Source organism: Perca flavescens, chromosome 21 (assembly GCF_004354835.1).
Source record: "Perca flavescens isolate YP-PL-M2 chromosome 21, PFLA_1.0, whole genome shotgun sequence".
Lineage (NCBI taxonomy): Eukaryota > Metazoa > Chordata > Actinopteri > Perciformes > Percidae > Perca > Perca flavescens.
The window spans coordinates 11470255-11497770 of NC_041351.1; the positions used below are offsets into that span (position 1 = coordinate 11470255).

At 40.8% G+C, this 27516-nt stretch overlaps 1 protein-coding gene across 1 annotated transcript in view; it reads left to right on the plus strand.

Annotated features, from left to right (window-relative positions):
* The first annotated feature begins 818 nt into the window (after nucleotides 1-818).
* Nucleotides 819-27516, plus strand: part of pax2b (paired box 2b) — a 29716-nt gene continuing 3018 nt past the window's right edge. The window contains exons 1-8 of the mRNA XM_028567394.1: nucleotides 819-1165; nucleotides 2880-3045; nucleotides 3653-3850; nucleotides 7090-7166; nucleotides 7277-7396; nucleotides 15978-16153; nucleotides 18897-19011; nucleotides 26792-26893. Of these exons, the coding sequence (XP_028423195.1) occupies nucleotides 1123-1165; nucleotides 2880-3045; nucleotides 3653-3850; nucleotides 7090-7166; nucleotides 7277-7396; nucleotides 15978-16153; nucleotides 18897-19011; nucleotides 26792-26893 (997 nt within the window). The 5' untranslated portion in view covers nucleotides 819-1122. The remainder of the gene's footprint in view (nucleotides 1166-2879; nucleotides 3046-3652; nucleotides 3851-7089; nucleotides 7167-7276; nucleotides 7397-15977; nucleotides 16154-18896; nucleotides 19012-26791; nucleotides 26894-27516) is intronic.

A 27516-nucleotide genomic window follows, 5' to 3' on the forward strand; every position in this document is an offset into this window, starting at 1 on the left:
CACCATCAGCTGAATGTAAAAAGGTCAATACATCTGCATTAACATATATTAGCCACCAGTTTTAACATTGTATAGCCTAAAGCAAGAAATAAAGCTGTAAACAAATGATTTAGGCCTAATTGGGTTCCAAAGCGAACATAAAGACAGATGAGCAAACAAATGAAATAAAAAGATTAAATTCAAAGAAGGATCTAGCTAAATCCGGGTTGTGAGGGCACATAGATATGCCCTGTATATTTCCAGAGACAGGCTGTTAGTCCGTGTGATAAAGGGGAAAAAAAGATCAGAAAGATATACACAAATTAAAAAAAATAATTATCTCTATTTCATTGATTCAAAACTTCCAGTTAGCGAGCATATAATTCACAGCTGTTATGTCTAATAAACTGATATTTCTAACTCCGAATCCATTCCTTATTTATCTCCCTCCCCTTCCCGCCGGTGTGTCAGACCCAGGGACCTCCTCATTTGGACCCCGTTTTTTTTTTTTTTTTGCGTTGGCGAATCACAAAGTGTTGGCATCTATTGCCTTTGTCATCCATATAAGCAAAAGGGGGGTCTGCAGAGGGGAGGGGGGTGAGGAGGGAGGGTTGCAGCTTTTAGAACCACAGACACACAGAGAGGCTTCATTCCCAGCCCAAAGACCCAGCCTAACGCATCCAGCGCTGAAGAGAAACCCGATGTGTGTGTGCGCATGTTTTCTCCGCCGGTTTGACGCGTGAATCAAGGCCACCAGGATTGAGGAGATACCGGGCCCTGCACGCTGGACCTCAACGTTTCATTTTCAAGAAAGCTGCTCGCTGGCATGCTGTGAGAATTACCTCTGCTCACCCAAGGCTTTTGAAAAATACCGATAAACTAAACACAGGTCGTATTCCTGAAACAATCATTCGGTCATGCTGCGCACCTGCCAGACCTCGGCTCCCGGACCGGACTGTTGAAGAAAAGACAGGCAACTTTTGGGGAAGAAGTTGCCATCAGATCGGTTGTTGAAGCAGGGGTGGAGGGGCAAACTAAGTCCCTCCATCGAGTAGAAGCACCTTTTTTTCTTCACATTTTCATCCTTGATAGGAAGGCGAAACGGCGACTTCAGTTGATTATCTGTCTTTCCTTTGCTATCCAATGGATATTCACTGCAAAGCAGACCCCTTCACCGCGATGCACCGTAAGTAGCTCAACCCGAGTTTCTCTGCAGCTTTTACACGTATGCGGATACAAAATAATAAAAATGTATAATTTCTGCATTTTACAAAGGCCTGCAGCAGAGAGCATAGCGAGTTGTATGTGCCAACAGCATTTTGGCGCATATAAGCAGGCTAATAAACTGACATGCAGGCAAACATGAAAACATACGGATCAGTGGTGTAAATTGTCTCCTCATATCTTATGTGCGCACATTTCAGAAACTATTCTGCTTCAAAATTATTTAGAAATATAATAAATGACAACAATACTTCTGTGCACAAAGTAACGATGTGCAGGAATTAAACTTGTCATAGTAAACAAAGAACATGAGTTGGCAGGCACTTTGTAATTTACACGTGTATCACCCTGCAGCTTCCCGCGCAGTGTGTATGTATGTGTGTGTGTGTGTGTGTGTGTGTGTGTGTGTGTGTGTGTGTGTGTGTGTGTGTGTGTGTGTGTGTGTGTGTGTGTGTGTGTGTGTGTGTGCGTGCGTGTGTGTGCCTAATAAGTCAGTCACACATCTATTATTCAAATGATTCAAATAACATCTAGGAATGTGAGTCCAACTTAAGTCCACATACAGTGCTTGTAATTTGGTGAATGTGTGTAAATAATTGATGACCTCTTTGTTTACTAAATAATATGTAATATGAGTAATCAAAGCTCGTTCAATTATTTAAAATTACCGTGCAGGGAAAATAAGGGAGCTTGTAACTTAATAGCCATAACATGAGCCGTGGAGCTGCTAAGAAAACACGAGGTATGTGTTTTGACTGTGACAAACTTTAAAGTAGCCTAGTCTAATAAATTAATATTTTTTTAATTGTTTTCAGAATTTAAATAGCAGTTATGACACAGACCGACATATTTATGGGTCAAGGCAGGTTGGATTTATTTTAATAAGCTGCAAAATAACAGTGTGACAGATGAAAAATCATGTGTTAAACCTTGTGTTTTATTTTATATTTAAAAAAAAATAGGCCTACAATAAAGACATTATTGTTGCCTAATTAATCGTGATTTAAAAAAAAGTTAAAGAGACAATTGATTTAAACAGAAAGGGAAGGACAAATACAGACCAACAAGCATGGACAAAAACGTAGTCATAAATAAGACATTTTTAGCTGCAATGTCCATTTTTGTTTCATTAAAAGAATATGTAGCCTATATTCATTATGGAAACTTGGTTTACAGTGTTGTGATTATCTACTATGTGCTTTCTCCTAAATCACCAACATATCCAAATCCTCTTTTACCCATTCATTATTTGGAATAATAACTAAATATTATTATTTGGTCAACTAGTATTGTTTGGTTATTGTGCTGTATTTATAAAACAACAGAAAATGAAGGCGCACCCATGATGGCAGTAAACAACTTTCTGTTTCCATGCAATTAAAAAATAATAATATAGGCTATATGTTTTATATGAACAGGTTATTTTCAAACAGGAATGCTTACGTGTAGCATTTCATCCTTAAAGGCTCCTTTATAATACCATGAATGCATGTAAATTCACCTGCTCCATAGGAACAAGTAAAGGAAACTGCCTTTGTGTTATTTAAGCCACACCGTCATTTCTGTCTCCACTGTAGCTATTTAATTGCAAAGCAAACTCACCTGCGCCTTCCTCTCCATTTACGACTTTATGTAATGTTACGGTTGTGTGTGTGCTGCTGTTGTATCCCACGTAGGGCACGGAGGTGTGAACCAGCTCGGCGGGGTGTTTGTGAACGGCAGACCCCTCCCGGACGTGGTGAGGCAGCGCATAGTGGAGCTGGCCCACCAGGGCGTCCGGCCCTGCGACATCTCCAGACAGCTGAGAGTCAGCCACGGCTGCGTCAGCAAGATCCTGGGCAGGTGGGTGAACACTCTCCGGACAAGCCCTGCAGCCAGGTACACTCTGCTGGGTGCGACGAGGTGGATGAATATATGCACGATGTATATACAGTGGTGGAGGTGGAGGAGAGAGCTCAACCTACAAAACTCAGCTACGTTTTTAATTTCTTAAATAGGTTAAATTCTATTTTTAGTCGTCCTAAATTATAGATAAATAGCCTACTATTTTGAAGTTTACTAGAGTTCAGGTGGGCTTCTCCTCCATTTTTATATGTATATTGGTGTGTGTTAAAAGGATGCAATAGGGATTTTACGAAATGAAATCCTTGCCGTGCATTTATGCATGCCTTAATGCGTTTTTCTTGCATTTTTTTTTTAAAAAGCAAATATGTATTTGTTTTGAGACATCATGAATATTGCAAAACGACTATTAGACTCATAAAACCTTCAAGTTTGATGTTCTGCTGAAAAGTTGGACTTTTGGAAACTTTCTTGTTAAAAAAGTAGTTCTCAGAAACAATAACTCCCAATGCTTGTAACATATCATTGCGTTTAAAATGAATTTAGGCAGAACTACGTCTTCAATATTGCAAGCTATCATTGGAGAATACTATTGTTATTATTGCAGATATTACGAGACTGGCAGCATCAAACCAGGGGTGATTGGTGGCTCGAAACCTAAAGTGGCCACGCCGAAGGTGGTGGACAAAATCGCAGACTACAAGAGACAAAACCCAACCATGTTTGCTTGGGAGATCAGAGACAGACTGCTGGCAGAGGGCGTCTGCGACAACGACACTGTCCCCAGCGTCTCATCCATTAACAGGTAGGACATACAAATTAAAATATATCCGAAAGAAATAGATGCAAAATTTGAATTTTCAGTTGTTTTTTTTCCTTTTGTAAATTTAGTTAGTTTAAACACCGGGCTGCGGGATGTAAACGCTTGTTTACTAATGTATTCACTAATGGATAAATCATGTATCACAGCGTATCTGTGCTAAGCGCACCACCCACAGCACAATATTGTTAGACCAACTTTGAGCTCCCCGGCATGCCGAGGCTGCCTGCGGTCTCAGAGGTGCAATTCAATCTTTCAGACCAAACTCCCTCAACAATCAGCAGTACATCCAAGACTGAGTGAATCTGTCGAGATGAAAACCGATCAATATTCGGTGACCAGATCCCGTGGCGCTATAAAGCAGGCCAATTTTCTTTAGCACATCTAATGTGTTGGAGTTGCTGCACAGACAGAGAGAGAGAGAGAGAGAGAGAGAGGGAGAAAGAGAGAGAGAGAGAGAGAGAGAGAGAGAGAGAGAGAGAGAACAACATGCATGGCTATCCTGCAGGATTTTAATTTTTTGAAGAAAACGGAATTAAGGGGAAACAGATTGGCTGTCATTTTTTTTTTAATATTGCATCACGTGAAAATAAGGTGATAAATAAAAAATAAAAACACATTGTAGCAAAAACAAAAAACCTTAAAATCCACTTCCTGTTCATAAATAAGGCTCCTGATTTAAATCCTAGCATTATAATTCGAGCTGATCTATTGCTGTAGCCTAATTATTATTGACGTAACATTATGACAATGCATACAAGTGCAGCATCAATTTTGCCTTGATTGTGGCTTTAAAACGTGACTATGACAAATGATCTGATAAAATACCCATATTTAACATTTCAAGAATCATTATGTATGCCACAAATCTTCAGTTTCCTTGAAGAAATTCTTTCACACCACCATAGTTCTAGAGTGGCAGATACAGGAGGACCCAGGACACCCCACCCTCAACCCTTCTCACCCCCACCAGAGATCCCTGGTGATGAACTTTGGTTAAGACGCACTGTTCCATAGAGCCAGCGTCAGCATTACATTTTAATGAGCTGATGGGAGAGCATGGACAGCTCCACACAAGACATCTTTTAAATAGAGAAAAGGCTGAAGAAAATTCATTTCATGCTTCGTGGCTGCTTAAAAAGCCTCATTTAAGGAGGCTCAGACACATGTATGTGATAAATTCAAAATGTACATTAATATCATTAAAATAGCTCTATAAAGTTTTTTCAATTCTAATTAAAGCTTTCTATTTTGGACCCGAGGGTGGGGGAAGGGGGGGCTTTATGTGTCTTTGTTTATGTGGGAAATTAAATTGTGAATACAAAGAACTGTAATTCTATCAGCCAAATATGAGAGCTACTTTGAATTTCTATTAAGGCTTAATGCTGAATATTTTCTTCTTTTCTTCTTTTTTCGAAGCAGAAGATTTCAATGACTTGCTCTGTGCCACACACACACACACACACACACACACACACACACACACAAATGAAACATTTGTTTTGATTTAGCTGGAGGTTAATATTTCAAGACATTTCAATGAATTTCTGAAGGAGCAGAATGCAAAAAGAAATCTATGAAAACATCCTTAGTGCTTAAATCACTACAGTAGACTTTGCTCCAGATCATCTAATGCTACTTCAAGTTGTCTGAAAATCCCTAGAAAAAGTCTCTTAAAATGTCAGACAAGTTTTCACTCCAGGTGTTAAAACAGGGGTTTCCCCAGTTAAAACAATTTCAGAAGAAAAAGAAAATGAAAGACTGGAGCCAAAGTCTTTTCCACTTGAGTGATTCAGTCGTGGGTTTCTGTGGCAGACAGTCTGACCTCAGGACTGTTGACAAAAGAGGATGCTCTATTTAAACACCTTTCGCCTGCATGCATTATTAAATGCTACACAGATAGTGTTGTACTACGAGTCAGGGCCACCACAACCAACAAGTAACGCTACCCTGTTGGTAGACATTCAAAAAGAAAAAAAAAGGTCCTCAATGGCGCTCGATATTATTGATTCAGAAGGAAAGCAATTTTAATATTTCTTCAGGGGATTTTCAGCAACAGCCAGGTCATTAATTCATTCTCCCAAATTGCTTATTCAATATCAAGAACATGGATACCAAATAAAGTCTTTGAATTTATGTAGCACACACAAGTCAAGGGGTCGAATAACTGTTATGGGGAGAAGTGAAAAAAATTAAAACGTCAATATGCGCTCTCTGGAAAAGCTTGTTGTTAGGTAGCTTTGCCTCCAAGGGGAGTTTTCTTTCTTTTCTTTTTTTATTTGTGACAGTGTTGGATTTATTCCTCTGAAACCTTCTGGCACCTGCAGTAACATCAATATCCAAATCAGCCGATGCATTTCTGGATAATGTGAAGAAAATATAACAGGAGTATTTCAGTTAAAAAATTATTATCTGTGCAGCTTTATCTGAATGGGTGAATATTTCCATTCTGAAATTAAACATGCAAAGGAATTAGGAATTCAATCTGAATTGTGCAAAGAAATTAACCCTTAAAAGCTCCATAGTTCTTGCCCAACCTTTTCTCTTTGTGCTTTAACATATCTCACGTGGCATACATGATAAATAGTCTTAAAGTTTACAAATTATTGTGACAGCTCGCATTCTCCCCAAGTGCCATTCAGATTAAAGGAATCTAATGCTGGCGTAAGCTTGTGCAAGGCAATAAGGAACTATTGCTTTCCTGTCACATGTAATTTATAGCTTTCTATTTGCATCTGTTTGCCTGTGTGACTAATCCCCAACTTTTTCTCCCAAAGCCCCGATCAATACAACCTCATCCGCATTGGCACATGGGGGCCGCTGGTTATACAGAGATGTTTGATCTGGGAAGCAAAGGGCTACTATAGGGCTGCGTTCAGCCCCAGTGAAACCCTCTCCACAGTGGGGGAGAGGGAGCGAGGGGGGAGAGAGCTGATTAGTGTGGGCCAGGTAGAGTCAGTGAAGCTGATCATTGAGGTGAATTGATGTGATTTCATGCTTTGTTTGCAAGATCACTCAGACCAAAAGTGCAATGAAGACCTTTCTCCAGACCTCACCTTTAAGGTAGAACCACTGATCCCTTCTTGCGTATGAGTTACGTTTGATATCTTAATCACACAATATTTCCATAGTAGCTGCTGTGACGGGCAGTTTGGAAATCTCCAAGCAGGAAAGTCGGTTATAGAAAATCAGCAGTGACATCTGCTCTTCCCTTTGTTCCCCAGGATCATCCGTACAAAAGTCCAGCAGCCTTTCCATCCATCTCCTGATGGGTCATCCCTGACACCAGGCCATACTATAGGTAATTCTGCAGCTCACAGCATCAGCTTCAGCAGGGGCATCATTTGGCATCACAGCACATACTGTACTGTAACATGCATGTATTCATTTTTTGTGTCATTTTTTCCCCAGTACCAAGCACAGCCTCTCCGCCTGTAACCAGCGCTTCCAACGACCCTGCAGGATCCTACTCCATCAATGGGATTCTGGGTATTCCACGATCCAACGGTGAAAAGAGGAAAAGAGATGAAGGTAAGAGAATTTTTCTGTCTTGAGGGGAGAGAAAAAAAACATAATCTCAGCTCAGGAGAAGCATGCAGAAAATATATAGAATCCCACAAAAAAAAGCTACAAAATTGAATAGATTTCTGTGCAGCGTTATGCTATAAAACCCACTTTGCTGAACTTGCAATTACAGTATTAAAACCTGCTTCAGTTCCAGTAGATGACCCTTATAAAACACCTACATCTGAACTCTGTTACACCGCTGTGTCAATCTGCCAAGGAGTCTTTTGATTTGAAGACACGACCTCCGCTGTTGTCTCCTGCAATTAATCTTTATGGAAGTGATTAAAGGGCTTTAGATAATTACATGTCAAGATGATGTAGCCAACCACCCAGGTCAGTCAAGAAAGCCGCTGTAGCTCTGTGGAGGGCTTTTTTTTTCTCCCTTTAACAAAAGTGGCTCCACTTCTGCTGCTGAAGTAGTAGGTTAGTGGATATAAGGGGGCTTGAGGCAATATAGATTACTGGTTCTGTAAGCAATAGGCTTCCTTAATGTCACTACATAAGTCTGATGAGAATAGCTAAACAGATGCACTCATGGTACAAAGCATGTATGGGTATATGGAGGGATGATGTGGCTGCTGAAAAGGGGCAGTTATCTCAAACAGGGTGGGGAATAAATGCCTTATTTCTGCAGTGCTCTGGAATGAGAGCTAATCAGAGCACGGCAGCAGTTTGCATAGCGTCTTCTTTGTTATGGCGTTTGTTGAGAAGCACGGGGGTTTGTGGGATATTGAGTGGAATTGATGTTTTATGTGCGTGCAGGGAGGGAGGGATGACTAATGACCTGTCAGAGGTAGATTTCCTGGCAAAGATATAAAAACCAGCATGACGTGGACATGGCAAATGACATAATCAAGTCTTTCCCTGTAAGAGATGCAATCGCGGAGGCATAATGCAAACGTCTGGTATTTTCAAGGGTTCATTTTCTGTCGTTCGAGGACCTCTCATATTAGCCAGGGTGTAATGTCTAGTCCCTGAATGATAGAATGCACACATTTCTATGCAGATTGCTACTGAAGGGCAAAGAGGTATTAAAGGGCATGGAGAGGAATAAGGTATGTGTGTGTGAGGAGGAGAGCTGGCCTGTTTTGTGGAGGTCTTTCAGGTGACAGCGCCATGTTTCTATGGCTATTCAGTCTCAAATGATTCCCCTGATGTGCTGCCATTTCTGTGATTTAGGTGCTCGGCCGGCATTACGGTGAAAGAGAAGAAAGCTGTGTGTGTGTGTGAGGATGTGTGCGCTTTTGTGTGTGTGTGTGTGTGTGTTTGCATCAGGGTAGGACTTGTACTGAGGGTGACGGAGGGAGCTGTGGTTCTTATATACTCTCTCAATGGCCAGCTGGTGCCTACCTGGAACCACAGGGTCAGGGATACTTTATCTTTCCAAAACATAAACCCCAGGCCTTGGCCACACACACACGGTTGCAAAAGCAATGTCTCGCCTCGAGCCACAGTTTGTGAGAATAGTATATTACATACGATGTTACCCTGTAGACACTATTGTCCTGTTGCTGTCTTCTCTTAAACTGCACCTTACCCCTCCCGAAATGAACGAATGAATTTCAAGATTTTGCAGCTGGTAGGCTAAAGTGTGCTTTAAAAATCAGTACATACACATAGACATCTCTGTCATTCAGGACACTTAGATTATGTCCTCAGTATTTTGGATGTGAGGTTGTTGCAACCATGAGTAACTTCAATTTTGGTGGAAGTTTTGGGATGCATTGTTGAAAGAAAATGCCATATTTTGCCATAATTGCCATCAACTGTTTTAAGGGGTCATCTTTGTTTGCTTTCATTCATGCATTTTTTGTAACATTTACATTGAAAACCCATCACATTCAGTCACTTTTTAAAAATATGTCTTGAAATGATCAAATGCTATAACCTTTAGCCTACTGGTTAGTCTTTTTTTCTAACCAAACAAGGCAATTGATTTCCAAGAATCTACAGACAAACCTTAGTACTGGGAAAATCCTAGCTCGGAAATCAAACAAATAGAAGTGAGACGCATGTGTGTGTTGCCATTGAGGTGTTTTATAGTAATTTAGGTTAAAGCAGTGTTTTTTTTAAAGTGCTCATATTATGCTCATGTTCAGGTTTATAGTTGTATTTATAGGTTATATCAGAATAGGTTTACATGGTTTAATTTCTTTTAAAACACCACATTTTTGTTGTACTGCACATTGCTGCAGCTCCTCTTTTCACCCTGTGTGTTGAGCTCTCTGTTTTAGCTACAGAGTGAGGCATCTCACTTCTATTCCATCTTTGTTGGGAGTCGCACATGCTCAGTAGCTAGGTAAGGACTACTAGCCAGTCAGAAGCAGAGTATGAGGGCGTAGCAGCTAGGCGAGCATTATAACTTGTGTTGCAAAGTGACACACGTTCGTCACAGACATAAAGGCTGGACTACAATAGAGCTGTTTGGAGCAGTTTGTGAACAGTGTTTTCTGTTGGAGATGGTAAGTGCCTTTGGGGTGGACTTTGGGCTTTTTCACTTTGTAAACCTATAACGTGCACAAAAAAATATATATAACACAATAAAGGAAAGAGAAATAGCCAAAAAGCATAATACGAGCACTTTAAGTCGAGGTCTGTGTTTCAGCGTTGCCTTGTTTGCTATTCAGACGTATTTTGCTTCCCTCAGTAGGCAGTAGTCTATAGTCAGTTAATGCTTGGATTAAATTTCCTCACAGCGCAGTAGCTTGCCTGAGCCCTATTTAACTTGGTAAGCCCCATAATGATTGTGGCACAAACAGTCATTATCAAGGGTTGAAAACGTGAAAAAAAATGAGCAAAGGAAAAGAGGGGAAGGGTTACAGAAGGGAGAGCGGTGTGCTGAAATGGATTGGCTGTGTAGCCCAGAGTATTTGTTTTAGACAGTAGTTGTGGCTCTCTGCCAAGCAGGCGGACAGCTCCTAAGTTTCCAAGTCAGCAGTGCCCTTAAAAAAAGGCCCCCCATTACAGGAGGGATGTAGCGATAATGTAGTGTGACACACGTTATGTACACTGGGTCTCGGCAAGAGGAGCTTCAGGGACACAGGTGTCATAAGACCCATTAATCTGCTATTGTCACGTGTTATTGCAAATTAAAAGTAGCATGTTACACTTGGCAGCCATTGTTGCAGACGGACAGAGTTGGGGAGAGCGAGAGAGAGAGAGACCCCTGGAGATGGGGTCTTTGGTGACCAAGGCTGTCCTCACCTTTTACAAAGTGACATATATTAGAATTTGCAATTCTGCAGAGAAAAGCTATTACCTCACAGATTAACATCCAAGTATCTCACATCCCAACTCCTCCACCCCCACTGCTTCTGACACTGAAAAGACAAAGGAGAAGCTGCTTCTCTCAGGGTCAAATAAAAATCTGCCATACAGTGTCTAATGTTAAAGTACAACTCTGCTTTCATGGATGTTTTTGTTCACCTTCTTGTTATTAGTGAGCGTTTGAGTGAGCTGAATTGACCCGAGCAGACAGCTTGGAGGTCTGTTGAGAACATGCAGCGTCCGTGAATTGTGTCCGGTTTTTAAAGTCATATCACAAGTCCTTTCAGAGCGGATTGCACAATCAGACCTGTAGATGATTCTTAATTTCAGCCATTCTGGTCGCTTTCTTGCTTTGTGTCGGGCTTTCTTCTTGATTTATGAGAGAAATACAGAGAGAGAAATTTCATGATAAGATGATCATCATATATTTCAAAAGCCAACAACAATAGCCAGTGGCAGTCAGAATGGATGTGATTCTGTGCTTCAGTAGCTGTTGAATTAATTATTTCTCATCTCTGAGCGTCATGAGGACTGAACCGATGTGTGTGGATGGAGATGAGTGATGGAGCGGGCCGCCGTCACACCCTGCTTTGTGTATCAGCATCTGTTATAGGGGGAGAGGAAGAATCAACACAGGAACTCAGAGCGCAGCAAAATGTCAGCATCTATGTGCAACCTCCAAATTAGATTAATAAAGCCTTTAAAAGCTTAGGAACATTAACACACTGATAGCCCTCAGTAAGCAATGTTCCGAAATGTTCCCCTCTGAGTATTATGCGGGATCAGACGCTGCAAATAAGAAATATCTTAATTTGTTTAATTCATCGTTTGGCCTATTAAATGTCAGAAAATGCGAATACCTCTTCTAATTTCTTTGTTTTGTTTGACCAACACCCACAAACTGTCAAAAATAAAAATTTACCATTAAATACAACCGAAAAAGCAGCAAAGTCTCACATTTAACAAACTGCAAACAGAGAATGTTTGGGCATTTTTCAATTGATCGATTATCAAAAATGTTGTTCGTTATTTTTCATCAATTTACCATCAAATCCCTTTCAATACTAATCACAGATCTTTGGTGATGCAGAACAAACGTATCACAGTATTTCATTTATGTTTACATAATCAAAACATTTAATTAGACAAAACAAAATGCAGCTGAGTTCATCCAATTTGTTTTAATTTGATTTCATTTAACCGAGAATTGAATCAGGCGGGAAATTATAGCAGTGTATTATTGTGACATACATAACAATGTGTTAAGGGAACGAGAGTGTATGTATGTTGACATGTTATTTAAACAAGGAGCAGACTGAGATGGGGGGGGGCGTGTAAGCTCATTCATCTGAGGGGGGCTTTCATGACCTCAAGGTGCCAGCTCACCTCCCCGTGGCTCAACAGGAATTTAGAAACTCTATTTTTATAGCATGAAAAACTTACATTTTTATTCTGAAATCATTCTGTTCCTCTATTAAAGTCAGACTATTATTAAAGCTATACTATCCATACTCAACCTGCTCTTCAATCATGATAATTATTCTGTTTTTGTTTGGCGGGCAGTCACTCAGACTCCAAGTCCCAGCGTTGCTTTGGCTAAAGCCTCCTGCTAGGGGTTGTGACCTCTGGGTGCCAAACCCGCAGAGAGGAGTCTGCTCTATAGAGCCGGTTATCTGATCTGATAGAGGCTGCTCCCTCGTTACCAGAGTGTTAATACAGACCGATGTCAAGATGAATACACTCAGCTCCAGCGATGATCAATAAACAACCATGGAGCGGGACAAGCATGTAACACACTGACAAAGCCACTGTGGTCAAAGATTAGTACCACCGCCGCTGCATAATGGGCAGAATTGGAAATGTCCAAATGATCACTCTGACTTCTTGTGGTGACGAGAAGTGCTTATAGATACCTAACAGCACCTGGAAACTTTTTCATTCTTTTTCAATTGTAAATATTTCTATTTAACATTTATTTGTGACTGAAAAAGCAAAAATCAAAGTGACAGTTGGAAAAAAAACATAATTAGGTACAAATTAATAACAATGTAATGCCCAAAAATAACTAATCTGCTTTATCAGGTCTGTTGTTTATTACTGAATTCTGATTTGTGTATGAAAATACCATAGCAACAGGTTTTTCTGCCAAGTTCAGGCAGAATCATCAGAGTCATGAAATAACCAGTATTCTTCTGAATATGCAAAAAAAACAAACATTGTTTTTTATGTCTTATTGTAAGAAAATGAACAAGTCCTTCAAATTGAAGGAAAAAGTAAGCGGTTTGTAACTACATAGAAGCGTTTTCGGAAGATAAATGGGGACGGAAGGAAAAGAAAAGAGCATGGTTTGGATTAAACTGAGTACAGGTTAAGGTTACGATGGTGGTCACGGTTGAAAGACAAACGTTGACTGTCGGTAGAAAATGGAAACAGTTGACTTGTTTTGTTGACAATACGTGGCTCTATAATAACATCACTACTTCCTCCTTTGCTCTCGACAGAGAAAAGAGTCATAACTTGTACGCGTTTTTTTGGGCGACTGATGCTATGGCTTTCAAAAATGATTAATGATAATTCACTTGAATTACGCTTGACGTAGCGTACGGCAACATAAACTTTCTAATTGTCACCGCAATCAACGTCATTACCAAAACACACGTCGTTGCTGATTTGTCAGCTGGGAGTAAGTAGCTGGGAGGGAAGATAGAACTGTCCTCAGTCTGAGTGGGAGGAAGTGTGTAGCTTGACCCAGGATGGTTTGTCTTGTGTGTGAGAAGTGTATTCCACAGTGGTGAATGACAAATATGGTGGTGGTGGTGGTGGGAGGGGGGGGGGGAGTATCAGGTGTTGTGGCTTGGGCCGGCTGATGGCAAGTAATTAATGACTCTACTTGCTTTGGTAGCAAAGAGAACAATTGAGTTTCATAAAGTGGCAAGCAGCACCTATAGTCGGTGAGGGCCTGAAAAAACATGCTGAATATTCACCTGAATGGACCAAATGTTTTTTTTTTTATTTAAATGTAGCAGTTGTATTAACCTCTTCAAGGAATAGTTTAACCTATTTGCTTTCTTCCCAAGAGTTAGATGAGTCATTTCTGTGAATTAAATATGAAGCTACATTCAGGAGACGGTTAGTTTAGCTTAGCTTAGCATAAACTAGAAGCTGGGGGGGGGAAGTGAGCTTCAGGAGGTGCTGGAAGGAATATGTTTTACCTTTGCAGAGAGCCAGGCTAGCTGTTTCACCCTGTTTCCAGTCTTAATGCTAAGCTAAGCTAAGCATCTCCTGACCGTCGCTTCATAGCTGACAAACATGAGTGGTATTGATCTTCTCATCAAACTCTCGCCAAAAAAAGTGAATACGTGTATTTCCCTTTTGACATTCTAATGCACCCACCAGTGTCCATTTTATGAAGAATAAAAATCAGTTTAAGCTAGATGACAAAGTTTTGAGATAATATGGTGGATTTAAAAAAAAGTTAAGGAGCAACCAGCTCCGACAAAATGTAAGAGTTAATTGGTTTTCACTGGAGAGTGACATACTTTCATACAGTGTGGAAAATCTTTGGTTTTCAACCCCCATATATATGGAGACGTAAGAGGAAAATAGGTAAAATCAAGCGTTTCACAAGCTTAACGACACTACAGATGATACTGTTGAGGGGTAAATGATTGTGATGCACCGATCCAACTTTTTTCTCCCAATACTGATACCTCAACTCAGTGTATCTCTCGATAGCAGACCAGTGATCTCTTTTTCCCATATTTAAGACATGTTTACCTCACCTGTTTATATTACCTTTATACCCTTATGTAAGGTACCATGAGGACAGGAATTACTGTGCCACTAAAATCGGATACGGCAGCTCGCTATGACTGAATGAAATGATAGCAAAAGCCTTTGATTTTTATAATGAAATCTGTCACATCACGGCCAAAACCCAGTCGACCTAATGAGATCAGTATCGGCACCGATAACGATCCAACATACTGTATCACATCGGGGCATCGCTTGTAAATAAGTCCTACATTCATCTGTGCAGTGAAAATAGAATAGTTAACAAGATATTGTTAGCAAACTCATGATATTTATTGCTTGACATTTTCGCAGCCATCAGCACAATTCCAGGTTACACACACTCACACATGCTCAGACACACACACACACACACACACACACACACACACTCTCTCTTTTATAGCTCAGAGTCGGGTTCATCCTCTGGCCTCTGCCGGTAAAAAAAAGGTCAAGCAGCAGAATAGAATGGCAATAACCCTCCCAAATGGTACTATCACACAGACATGATTGATCAATTGAATTCCATGGCAGAGAAAAATGTGGGATTAAGTAGAGTATTATACGCACAATGAGTTGAGGCATGATGTTCATTTCAAGTTCATTTCAGCTCCCTCTTGCCACCAGATCAGGCAATCAATAGGGGCCTTGCATATCATATATCACCACTCTCCCACTGAGGGGAGAACATAATCTGCCACAAATTTAGAATGACAGATTTGTAAGGGAGCTGAAGCTTTCTGGATCCAGGGAGGAGACACAGCCACTGCAGCCAGGAGACGTGGGGAGGGTGATGGAGGGAGGAAAAAGGGAGAGGGAAGGAGGTATTGTAGGTTGGTCTGTAAAGGTTTTTAAGCGTCGCACACAAGTGACAACGGGAAAAGCTAAGGCATCCTTCTCCCAACTGCCGGGTAATCAGGTCAGGAGTCAGGAGAAAATTCCTGTGTTTGGAGAGCAGGATGATTGAACAGGACTGTACGATTTTATTCAGCCTCTTGTCCTCCGCCGCTGTTTCCAAATGAAACCACCACACTCGCAGAAAATGAAAGCAGTATTGAATTGTGAAAGGGAAATTGTGTTGTAAAAAAAATGCTCTTGATTTCAGCGAGCACCAAGAGGGTTTTGGCGAGGAAAGGAGGGGAAAAAAGGCACTGTAATGGGCTAGCTGCTGCTTTCATTAGTATACATGCTTGCCACAACATGTATATATTTGCAAGTGATGGTAATCCATCAATTACTAGAGGGCTTTCAGATCATGATGGTGTTACTACTGTGGCAGGGTGGTGGGGGGTGCAGGGATGTAGCCAGTGGCTCACTACAGCCATTAAGGAGTGGGAAAACCTGCACTCCATCCCTTTCTGTCCTCCTCAGATCCCCCACAGTAGGTGGTGCAGAAAATACATGAGGAGAATATAAAGTGCATAGCTTGAAGTAAAGGCCAGCTTCCCGGGGTCAGTGTCTCGATTATTGCTCTTTCTTCTTGTAGATGGTTCAGATGGTTCTGGCCCAAACAGTGATTCTCAGGGTAGTGTGGAGAGTTTACGGAAACACCTTAGGGCAGATGCCTTCACCCAGCAGCAGCTGGAAGCGCTGGACCGGGTCTTTGAACGCCCCTCGTACCCTGACGTCTTCCCCACATCGGAGCACATCAAACCTGAACAGGTTGGTAGCACTGCAACTCACCACTGCTGCTCTTTCTCCACATACTGTACAAGTAAATACACCCAAAGTGTGCATGCAATGTTGATTCAAGCTCAAAAAGAAAAACACCTTTGTCACAAATATTCCCAAACCTATACCCAGAAAGCTAATTAAACAAACGTCTGAAGTGTCCAAGCACTGGATTACAACCCAGCATGTATAAGGCTGGAGGGATCACCAGGAAAACTCCCACACATTATTGATTTTGTGATGAAAAACACATTCCTTGTATCCCCTATAATTGAGAATAACAGTAAGGCAACATGAAATTAATCAATACCTAGATTTTTCCTCCATTTTTGCTGTGTTATTCAACGGCTGCTTCTTGCCTTTGTTGTTCATTTTCCATTTCAGTGTCATATTTTGATGTTTAATGACTGACGCAGTCGCGAAGGCGGCCTTTATTGTAACATGTATTCATGAAATGGATGCATGAAAACATGTAGTATTTCTGCTCCTTCCTTCTGATATGTGAGCCACACTGGCCATCCATCCTCATTTCAAAAATTAAGAGGCATTTGGGAACCAGCCACCCCCCACACCAAAACGACAGCAAGAAACCACCGCTTATTAAAAGCTCTGGGCTTATTACAATGGATAACCTTTATTTACTTTCATTATACTATTAAACAACAAGAGACTATTAATTTTTCCCACCGAACTACAAGTCGGACCCATAAAGCAAAAGCACTCGCCTAATTGAGTTCATTTTAATTTCTCTCCAATCGGAGCGAATTACGCAGGTGATAAATCAGTGGGACAGGCCTCACCTCCAGAAGAGGGCCTAATTTGCAGCTAATTACAAAACTGATTTCTACTGGAAGATCAATACCAAAACGAATTGGAAATGACTTGCAATCACAAAGAACGTCAGGGAGAGTATTAAAAGGCAGAGGGAAAAGGGTAACACTAAAAAAGAGGGCAAGTAAAGAAAAAAGAAAAAAGGAGGCCAGGAACAGTCTAGAAAAATCAGGTTTAATTTAATGCAGTATTAATCAGAGCACTTTCCCTTTCATGGGTGCCTCACGTTTTTTTTTTTTTTTTTTTTTTGTGGCCCTATTAGCCAGTGTCTGGGTTCTGTAGCGAGGCATTAAAAACCCATTCTGGAGATGCAAAACTCAATGGATTCACCCCTCCCACACTTCTGCTAGCCATTTGGTCATCCCTTTCAGACCTATCTTTTCAGTTTTCCCCCTTCTGCCCTTTATCTGCATGATAAAACGTCTGTTTGGCGTCTGAAGCCTCCGAGAATAGAGGAAAACATCCGACATTGTGCCAGTGAACAGTTGTAGCAGACAATTAGAGTTTGTCTGTGATAGTGGCAGACAAGAGCGAGGTCACGGGCGTCCCCCTGTGGGAGAGCGGCCCACTGAGCCACTCAGGCTCACACTGGGCTTTGGACAAACATTGTCAACACTCAGACTCCGGAAGTCTCATCTCATTAAAAGAACCTGCTAACATCTGCCATTAATGTCTTTTAGTGTATTAACAAAAAGAAACCTGACAATGGGAGACAAGCTGGAAAGAGATTATTTTTAGATTAGTATTTTTTGTTAAAGGGTCAGTTCACCAAAATTAGAAAAATACACATTTGGTTTTATTTCCATCCAGATAGACTTGGCTGTGAATTCTTTTTACTGGAACTACTTTCTACTCAGGAAACAGTCCATATTAAATCTGTATTTTGTTGATTATCCAGAGTAACCAGGACACTGTTTCTGGAAAGACATACTTTTTGTATTTTTACAAAAAGTTGGCATCAAATGCCTGTCTTACTTTTAAATCCGATATATTCTGATTTAAATCGTAATTTTGCAGATTATTGACAATTTAGGGCTTCAGCTGTGTTTTGAAAACATCCAACATTTGAGTCTTAAATTTAGTTTTTTTTTTTAAGCATTGTTTTGGTATTGGTACTCCGGGAACTCAGGTATCACATTGCCACCAGTATAGAACATTTTCAAATGGCACCAAGTTTTTTTTAAATTAAAAACATAAATGTTTTTTGGAAGAAAAAAAAAGCAGCACTAACGCACTGATTCCACTTACCACCTTTAAAGTGGGGTTGAGATGGAATCTTCAAAAGGTGGACATTTCAAAATCTGAGAACATAAACTTATTTGCATCGGAAGATACTGCTAGCATTAAAAACTTGTGTTTTGCTAGTGATTTGGCTGAACTAGTCCTTTGATACGTCTTGAATGCACACAAAAAGAAAAAATTCAAACAGCTAGATGTTAACAAAAAGTGCAAGTTTTACAAGTGATTCTATTCAGAGATAAGCGGTAATGAAATTTAAAGGTGGTTTAGACTCCAAATTAAAAGCAAAAAGCAAAAAAAAGGTGAATGGTGTCTCTCAAACAGGGCCACATGGTGAGCCTGTAACAAAGCAGAACTGCTTTCTCCCTTGGCTGATCAGGGGTAGGACTGCAGTCAAGCACAAAGGGCCAGCTGACGCCTTGGCTTTTCACTCATCTCAAAATCCCACTTCCTCTCAGACAATACCAAAATACATTCATGATATGCTTGAACTGCCACCCTGCAGCAACACACACACAAACACACACACACACACACACACAATGCTCTCATACAAATTTATAGTCGCACAGGCCTGTGTGGAGCGCTTAATGGAGGAGGAGAAGGGAGGATTTCCATCTTGGTATTGTTTGGTTGTGTAATGATTCAACTGTCCTTTTCCCAGGCTAATGAGTACTCGCTCCCTGCCCTGAATTCCAGCCTGGACGAAGTCAAGCCCAGTTTATCCTCTAGCGTCCACCCAGACCTGGGCCCCAGTGTGTCGCAAAGCTACCCTGTAGGTAAGATCAAGTGCCATACAGTACGCCTTTATGCTGCCGCGCCACAGCTTCAGCTGAGGGGGTTTGAACAATGTAAAAGAACGAGAAAAACAACTAAGAATGCTTGTGCAATTGACAAAAAAAATGAAATGTGTGAAAATAAAAGCAAACCAAAAAGTTAAGTGTGAAGACTTTTTTAATACCATTTCACTCTGAGCTGAAAAGGTGGTACAGTGATGCAATAAAAGCTTAGCAGCTGTCCTCCGTCTGGTTGTTTGCTGAGCAAGCAGGGTGATAAGAGAGATTGTGGGGTGGGGCAAGGGGGGGGGTGAGCTGTTCAGTCACCACTGGACAGACAAGGACCTTTGGGTGTCAGCACATCACAACTATGACTGTGTATCAGAGCAAGGTCTCGCAAAAAAGGCCACCATGCAGGACTGACTGCTTGTTGGCTGCTGCTGTGTTGCTCCTGTGATTTGTTCGCCGAGAGACAGTTTGTGTGTCTCAAAGCACAAGTAATGTGCCTCTGTAAATACGTTCTGGCATTTCTGCCGCCTAACTCTAACACCATGATCATTTATTTCACCCTCCTATTTCTCCCCCCCCCCCTCCTCCCTCTGTGTCTCCTCTCCTTGTCACAGTTAATGACTGCCTGGCTAATTGAAATATTGTTTCGTTGTTGCCGTGTTATTACCAAGAAGAAGGTTAAGTTTACTGAAAGTTTACTATGACTGTCAGGGCCTGAGATTTATATACAGAGCTTTTATTAAAATTCATATAATTATGCAGCAGCCATCAAAGGCAACGAGTTCTGCGTGGGGGAGGACAGGGTGATTGAAAATTGCTGCAGCCCCCCTTCTCAAATGATAGCCAAGCAGTCTTATGAGAAAAGAAAGGGCCCTTTTCTCATTAATATGTGGGAGGTAGATTTCCCCTGTAAGGCAGGCCTCCTGAGAAGAAAGGTGTGTGTTTGTCCTTTGTGGACTGATGGCCCCGTAGAATGCAGGCGGCTTTGTTTGCACCTGGGATATTTTAGATGGTCTCTGAAGAGAGGGTCTCCTTACTGCTTTACAGGTGCAAAGAGACATGTAGAGGAAGAAAGATGGGATTGTATGCATTGCAGCGCGCGTGTGTGTGTGTGTGTATGTGTGTGTGTGTGTGTGTGTGTGTGTGTGTGTGTGTGTGTGTGTGTGTGTGTATATGAAAAGCGCATTACTTGCTTTTGTGTTAGTAAATAAGTTTGTTCCATGCCCTTTTCTGGTGGCAGATCTCACTGGAGGCAGAGGAATAAAGCATGCGGAGGTCAAACTAATGACACAAACATCACTCTGACTTCCACTTGGTAATTAGTATTTGGTTAGTGGCTCCTCTACTTGGTTTTCCCTCAGTGGCTGCCTGTGTGGATATTAGGTGATATTCAGGTGTGTGGTCTCTCTAATGGCTGAGTATTACAGTTTACTTGCCAGCGATAAGCCTACCAGAGGAATTTTAAGCCATGCAAAAAGTACTAAATTATCTGCAGTATTTAGGCCGAGATCCAATTTCAAATTAATTGTGTCTTGACGGGGGAAAGAACTGGAGATTATGTTCATCCTTAAAATGTTTTCCAACACCAATTAAAACGCCTGCAGTTATTGATCTTGTTGATTTTATGTCCTGGAATTTGCATAATCTATTAAAAATGAATGATTCATGAAGTGCTCATTGCCAGAGATCGGGATTCTCAGTGAACTGAAAGACTTGAGAGATAGAAATCTTTTGTGTCCTCTGCTTATCCTATTAAGGCTCAAAAGTACCTGCAAAGCAGGCTCAAATAAGAAAGGGATTTAAGGCCATTGTGCACATCATCGAAATTCAGCGGCAAGAAGCCACTTCCATTAAAACTGCTTTTTTCTCTCTCCCTCTCCTCCACATTAATGCTGTACTACCTGCTAAATAGTCCCTCTTACCCCATAAAAACACCAAAGGGTTCCATGAATATGTGGATAGGACAATTGCATATTGTGAGGTAATTTCTATTGTTGATATGGGAAGTCATTTCTTTGATGAATTCCCTTCGAGAGATGGATTTCATCTCAAGTGCTTCGTATTCTTGTTCATTCGAACTGCTTAAAATTCAAATAGTGTGAGTCGTGGCTGAATCATGAATAGCAGAAGGAGGAGCTCTTAACTTTTTTGTGTATTTTGAGAAATAAATGGAGAGATGGCCTTGATACGGCCAATTGTCCACTATTTCTATAGAGAGTTTCTGTATTTCCTGAAATTAGTCAGAGCCCACCTGTTTTCTTGATGGTGCTTCAGGCTGAAGAGCCGTCTTTGAGCGCTGAGCGGATTCCCTTGAGCACTCAGTGGGAGTTTTACACATCTCCACTCAGTGACTGCATACTGAAGACTCTTTAAACATATTCCCTGCTGGGCCTGTTAATGGAGGCCTCCAAAGGCTTAAAGCCCCCGTGTCAATGACACTTCTGCTCCTCAAGCAGCTGCTCCAGTACACTCCTGTCAATTCTGTAAACAAAACTCCATCCACCAAATACAACAATCCACATTCAATTAAGATGAGTGAGTGCTCTCAGGGTGAACTACACAGAAAGTATCAGGACCTGCCGTTGTCCAGTGAGCAGCGAGCAAAGATCAGACAGCGAACCTGCCGTAAGTGATGTGACAAACCGCTCGCCCGTCTCCCCACAGGGGGGAAACGCAGGCCCAGGCTCTGAAATGAATGCTTATTTCGTCTTCACAAAAGCAAACTAACCTTTGAGCACACATTTGATAATGAATGACTTTCAGCCAGTGTTTGGGGAATTAAAGCAATTTGGCTCTCCAAACATTCTTTACTTAGTTGTAATTAATTAGGGTGCGGAGATTTTTTGGCTTGTGATAAATTGCCCCATTCTGCATATAGCCTAGAAAACGGAGGTCAAAGATTTTTGGTTGTTGTTGTAGCAAACATGAAGGTGTCCCTGTCATGCTAAATTTAATACTCTTGCAAGCAAAAGAGTCATTCACAAATGACTTTGTTCCCGTGCCAAATAAAGAGAAGGTCATCTTGCTTTTCCGTTTGTGTTTTAAGGAACGGAGTTGAAAAAAAACACACATAATAGTTTCTTGTCACTTTGTTATGGGTTGATCTTTGTCTTCTCACAGTGTTGACAAAATAATTTAAAACTGTATGATGTTTTCAGTCACTCTGTGTAGTTCATATCGAGAAAATCACCAGTACTGATGTATGCTGTCATTTGTTCCATTTGTCGCAGACTCAAACAGTCTGTATAAATCAGATATTTCAAGGCAAACCAAAAGCAGGAACTACTGTATTCCCAGCTCAGCAGCGACCATTACAAGCCACTACTCAAATTAAGACGGAATCAACAGGCTTTTGTAACAGCAAACCAAAAAAAAAATCTTTGAATTGATTTTCGCAGGGAAAGAAAAAGAGGGCAGAGGAAAATAAATAGCTTGATTTGCTGGCGTTCAATCTAAGGGGACTGTCAAAGGAAGCAGCAATATACAGAAGCCCATCTTTTAATGAGAATCTGGACACACATCTCTGTTGTAAAAACAACAAAGGCTAGGAAGCAGCTAATGAGGCTATCATTGCTGTACAGAGAGTTCTCCGAACTGGCGCCTCTCAGAAAGAGGGCTTTAAAAGGGGACATAGAGCAACAGTCACAGAGCTGCTGGCAGTTACTGCCAACTGTATCCTGGAATACCCCAAAACAGGATTCAACAGAGGCTGTGGTTATTATTATTATTATTATTATTATTATTATTATTATTATAGGAGTCAACATGTGATGGAAAAAAGACTGAAGTTGATGGCAATAGACTCTCGTTAGCATTCATTACAAACCTTTAAGAAAACATATTCTCCACATCTCCAATCTTTTGCTTTCGTAAATTTGCAAGATAATAATAAATAACCCCTGCTTTTACCAAAACACATATTTTCACTTGTCTACTCCCAAAAATGAAACAAAAAAACCCCACCAAAATGTGTTTTATTGTTACTATTTAGATTAGGTTAGAATTAAGATTAGGTCAGAATTAAGACTGAAGTGTCCACTGAAATTAAGTTGAAAGTATTGGTGCCCTGATTCGATACACTGGATTAGTATCAGGGCTAATACTGATCAAGCATCGGCTACAAGGTACCGGCCCACATTAAGTACGAGCCTTAGAGCCATTCACTGATGTTATAAGATTGTGAAGATGCAATAACAATAAATTGAAATTTGGTGTATGATGGTTTTCATTTACAACCTAAAATTTGCTCAGTTCCACCACTGAAAAAAACTAAATCAGATTCAGAATCTGAAGAGGAAAAAGCGTGATTGGCATCTCTAGTTACAATAAGTTACAATAATTGCATTTCTTGCATTGCAGTTTTGCTATATCGCAAGGAAATTAAAATGTTCCCCATCAAACTGAACAGTAAGGCAAGGATCTGGTGCTCATAATGTATTTCATCTCTTTGAAGCAAGATAATAAAGAGATAGAGTATTTACTTTTATTAAACATGTACAACTGCTGTAGCTGCTGCAATAATAATGAAGAAAAGATTGGGTCAGTGTTTGCTGAGACAGTTAGACAATAGTAACCAATGTCTACACAGACACACAGACACACACAGACACACACACACACAAAATGGCCTCACCCCTGCTGGACCCCCCACCTACAGTACTCCCACAGCTCCTTTTGACTTATGTGCACTCACTGGCTTGTGGCTAACTAATTCTTATTATAAATGAAAGGTCCGGCATGACCTCACTCTTCTCTGTAAAGCTCTTTAACTCCGCAGCCCTCCAGTCTCGGCGCTTTAACCAAAAGTCACATCTCAGCAGGCCTCATACAATACAGCAATCAGTGCTGAGATTTGCAAATAATAGAGAGCAGTAAGACCGAATCTTTTCTTTACTGTACAATACATGATCACATTTTGTTTTTTTTGTTTGGTTTTTTACAGAGAATCCACTTCAAAATAGATCTCCCATTTGTATTTTCTGTCATATTGTGTAATATAGTGACTTTGAACAAATCTCTCTTTGGTTGAGCAACAGACTGAGAAACTTGGAGCTGCTCCACAGCCAGCCAATAACAACTCCTAGGACTCTATGACAACAGTATGGTATTTTTTATTAAGATACAACTACACTTTGTAAACTGCATTAAAAAAAGCATTTTAAATTAGCTCCAGCCTGATATGCTACCTCATTAATATATATATATATATATATATATAGTTTGTAGTTTAGTATTGATGTAAATCCAGGCAGCATTTTAATGAGGTAGCATGTCAGGGTGGAGCTAATTTAAAACACTTTAAATTCTGTTCAGCAGTTTAATCTATAGCAATGCATCATATTCTATAGCAACTCATACAGTCTGCAAAGTAGCTATAGCTGTAAATTGGAATAAGTGGAGTAAAAAGTGCAATTGCTTTCTGCCACTGGGAATCTAAATCGAACTGCTAAAAGTGTCATGACAATATCCTTGAAAACAAGTCCTGTTACTCTAATTTCAGTATTTGGGCGCGTGTTTGAGATTATTTTATTGTCCAAGATCAGTGTAATAACCATACGAGGCTTCCATGGCTCCTTCCTCCTTCTCCTCCTCCTCCTCCTCCTCCTCCTTGGCAGGCCTGAGTCTAGTGGCCCTCCAGGCCTCTTCACCACCCGTTTCACTCCCCGGCCCCCCATGGCCCCCACTGCAGCCAGTATGCCTACCAGCCTGCAGTAGCAGGTACTTCAATACCCACAGGGCCCATATGCTCACCCTCAATTAAATAAATAAGTTGCTCATGATATTTCACATGTATGAATTGGATTTTATGATCCAATATCTACATTTGCCTTTGGTTTATGCCCTGATTAGCAATACTAATTGGCAGCAAGAGTCAGTTTTCAATATTTGGACAGATAAATGGGCTTTGTCCATGGGAGGTAAAGTGTTGCAATAGTTGTATTGTCTGTATGAAGAATGGTATTTATTTTTGCAGATTATTTTATATTTTTCTTTGCATAAACTGAGACCTTTCAGGCGTGCTGCAGTGTACCAAACTATAGAGTCGATATTGACGACGATTCATTTAGGGGATTGCTCCGGTGCTGCCGGAAGAGCCGCCGAATGTCCCTCATTTTCAGCCGGATGTCCCTTACCTTCCACTTTCTTTATGTTGGAATTTTAAACTCCGGTCGATTTCTGAGGACTATGGTTAACTGCTCCTCAGATCTCTGAAGGGTAAATCCAGACAGCTAGCTAGACTATCTGTCCAATCTGAGTTTTCTGTTGCACAACAATACTTTACTTACATACGTACTTACATACTTACATAAAACAATAAAAAACAACATAAATAGACTAAGGAAACTGTCACAAAGTACAAACGAGTACACACCATATCCAGTGAAGATGAATAAACAGGTAGTATTTTTCCAAATTATAAAGTACTTTTTGCATCCTTTACCATCGGTGTAGACCATAGTATTGTTATATTTTTTTATGACATACAGTTTCAATATCAGGATGGCCAATGTGATTGTTACTTTGTTTCTGTAGCATCCACCAGGCTGTGAATCGACTTAGTGACACACTAAGAACAAGAAAAATGCAAAATCATTTTGCCCCATCATGATAAAAAGTTTTCCTTTGGGTAGTCGAGAGTTTGTTTGTAAAGGCAACAACATAGACTAGCATGCATTTTGTCCACTAGTGCCTCATTAAAGCTCCATTGAGTCCAAGTGGCCCTCACAGCTGACAATATAACAGGGGCCCCTGTGCAGATTGGGGTTACGTGCAGTTTTGTCCAAAGCAAGGACAACCCTACCGTCACTCTCAATTACAGAGCTGAATATCTGCAGCCGGACGGGTGAAGCTCTGCAGAGAGGCCAGTGTGTTCGAACTTTACAGCCGCATAGGAAGAGAGAGGCTGCCATATTTAGACAAGTTGGAACTGTGTAATGAGGAGACATATTTATGTGACCAGTATTCAGTTGGCTCAAAGCAGCAGCTGCTACCTTGTTTTCAGTTCAACTGTTAGAGCGGCAGACTGATGTTTTCTGGTGTTTAAATGACACTACATTCTTTGAAACTATCTCTAAACTACACTGAAAATCGAGTTGTGGTGCTGACTGACTTGCGGTGGTGGTGATGAGTCATGATGTCTAAAGTAACATTTCCGTGGTGAAATGGCTGCGTTATATAACTGCAGTAGCTGGTTTGCATTTTGAAATTGAACACTAAAAGCAGAGATAGAAAGTAAAGAAGCACATTTACTTAAGTACTGTTTTTAAGCAGTTTTGAGATAGTTGTACGTATTCATCTTCATGACATTTCAGAGCGCAATATTTCAACATTGTACTTTTTACTTGACAGAGCAGTTACACACTTATATTTACATTTTTTTATATAAAATAGGTATGATCATTTTGTATTTCTTTAACAAACCAACAATATATTCAGTATAGTATATAAAAATAGCTCCAACTCCACCTGCTACATCATTAAATGCATAAGTAATAATATCCCAGTAACTCAATATATATAACCCTAAGAATCAGTAAGGGACCAATCTGCAATGTGAGTATTTTTGATATTTACAGTAAGCACATTTTGATTTGATGCAAAACTGTTACGTGTAATAGAGTATTTATTTCAGTGCTATATTGCTGATCTGAAGATTTCATCAACATTCAGTCCAAAAAGTTGTATTTTAATGCACAGCTTCTAGTCGCAGATTAAAACTAGAAAGCACTGATGAAGTGTTTTTTTTTGTTGTCGTTTCATTTTGTCTCTTCAGGTCGGGATATGGCCAACACAACCTTACCTGGGTACCCCCCTCACGTTCCCCCTACAGGCCAGGGCAGCTACCCGACCTCCACGCTCGCTGGAATGGTTCCTGGTGAGTGAGAGACGACGTCCCCGCTTCATATTGTCATTAGGGGTCTATTTAACAGGTGGCACTGTCCTAAAAATGAACAGGTGTGAAGCTAAAGAAGCAGAGTGAAGAGACTTTAGCGCCAAATTACATAGAGAGGCGATAAATATTGACCTGCAGAGCAAGAGGCACACACATCCTTATATTATCTCTGTGTATATGATGGGATTAGACAGGTTAAATAAGTGATCAGAGACAGGAGAGAGGACAGTTGAGCTCCCTTCCTTCCCTGCTTTTCTCTCTGCCTTATTGGCTCATTATCTCCCAGCATGGCCATTCACACCGGCCGTCGATAAACGGCACTACCAGCCCTCCCCAGCCTCTGGGCTCCAGAGCATATCCCTTTCCCCTCCTCTACTTAACCTGCAGTTCAGGTTCACAGCAAACAGTTAAGGGTCAAAAGGCAGAGGCATGGGAGCCCGGTAAATATTCAAATCGTTGTCTCTCTAAGGAGGTCAGGCTTGTGTTTCACTGCCAGGGATGCAGTTTTGGTGCTGGGTTTATACGCTTTTTCAGCTCCCGCATCACCACACACATTTTCACCAAACCACAGCCGGCATTTTGCTTTGATGTGATTAAACCACGTG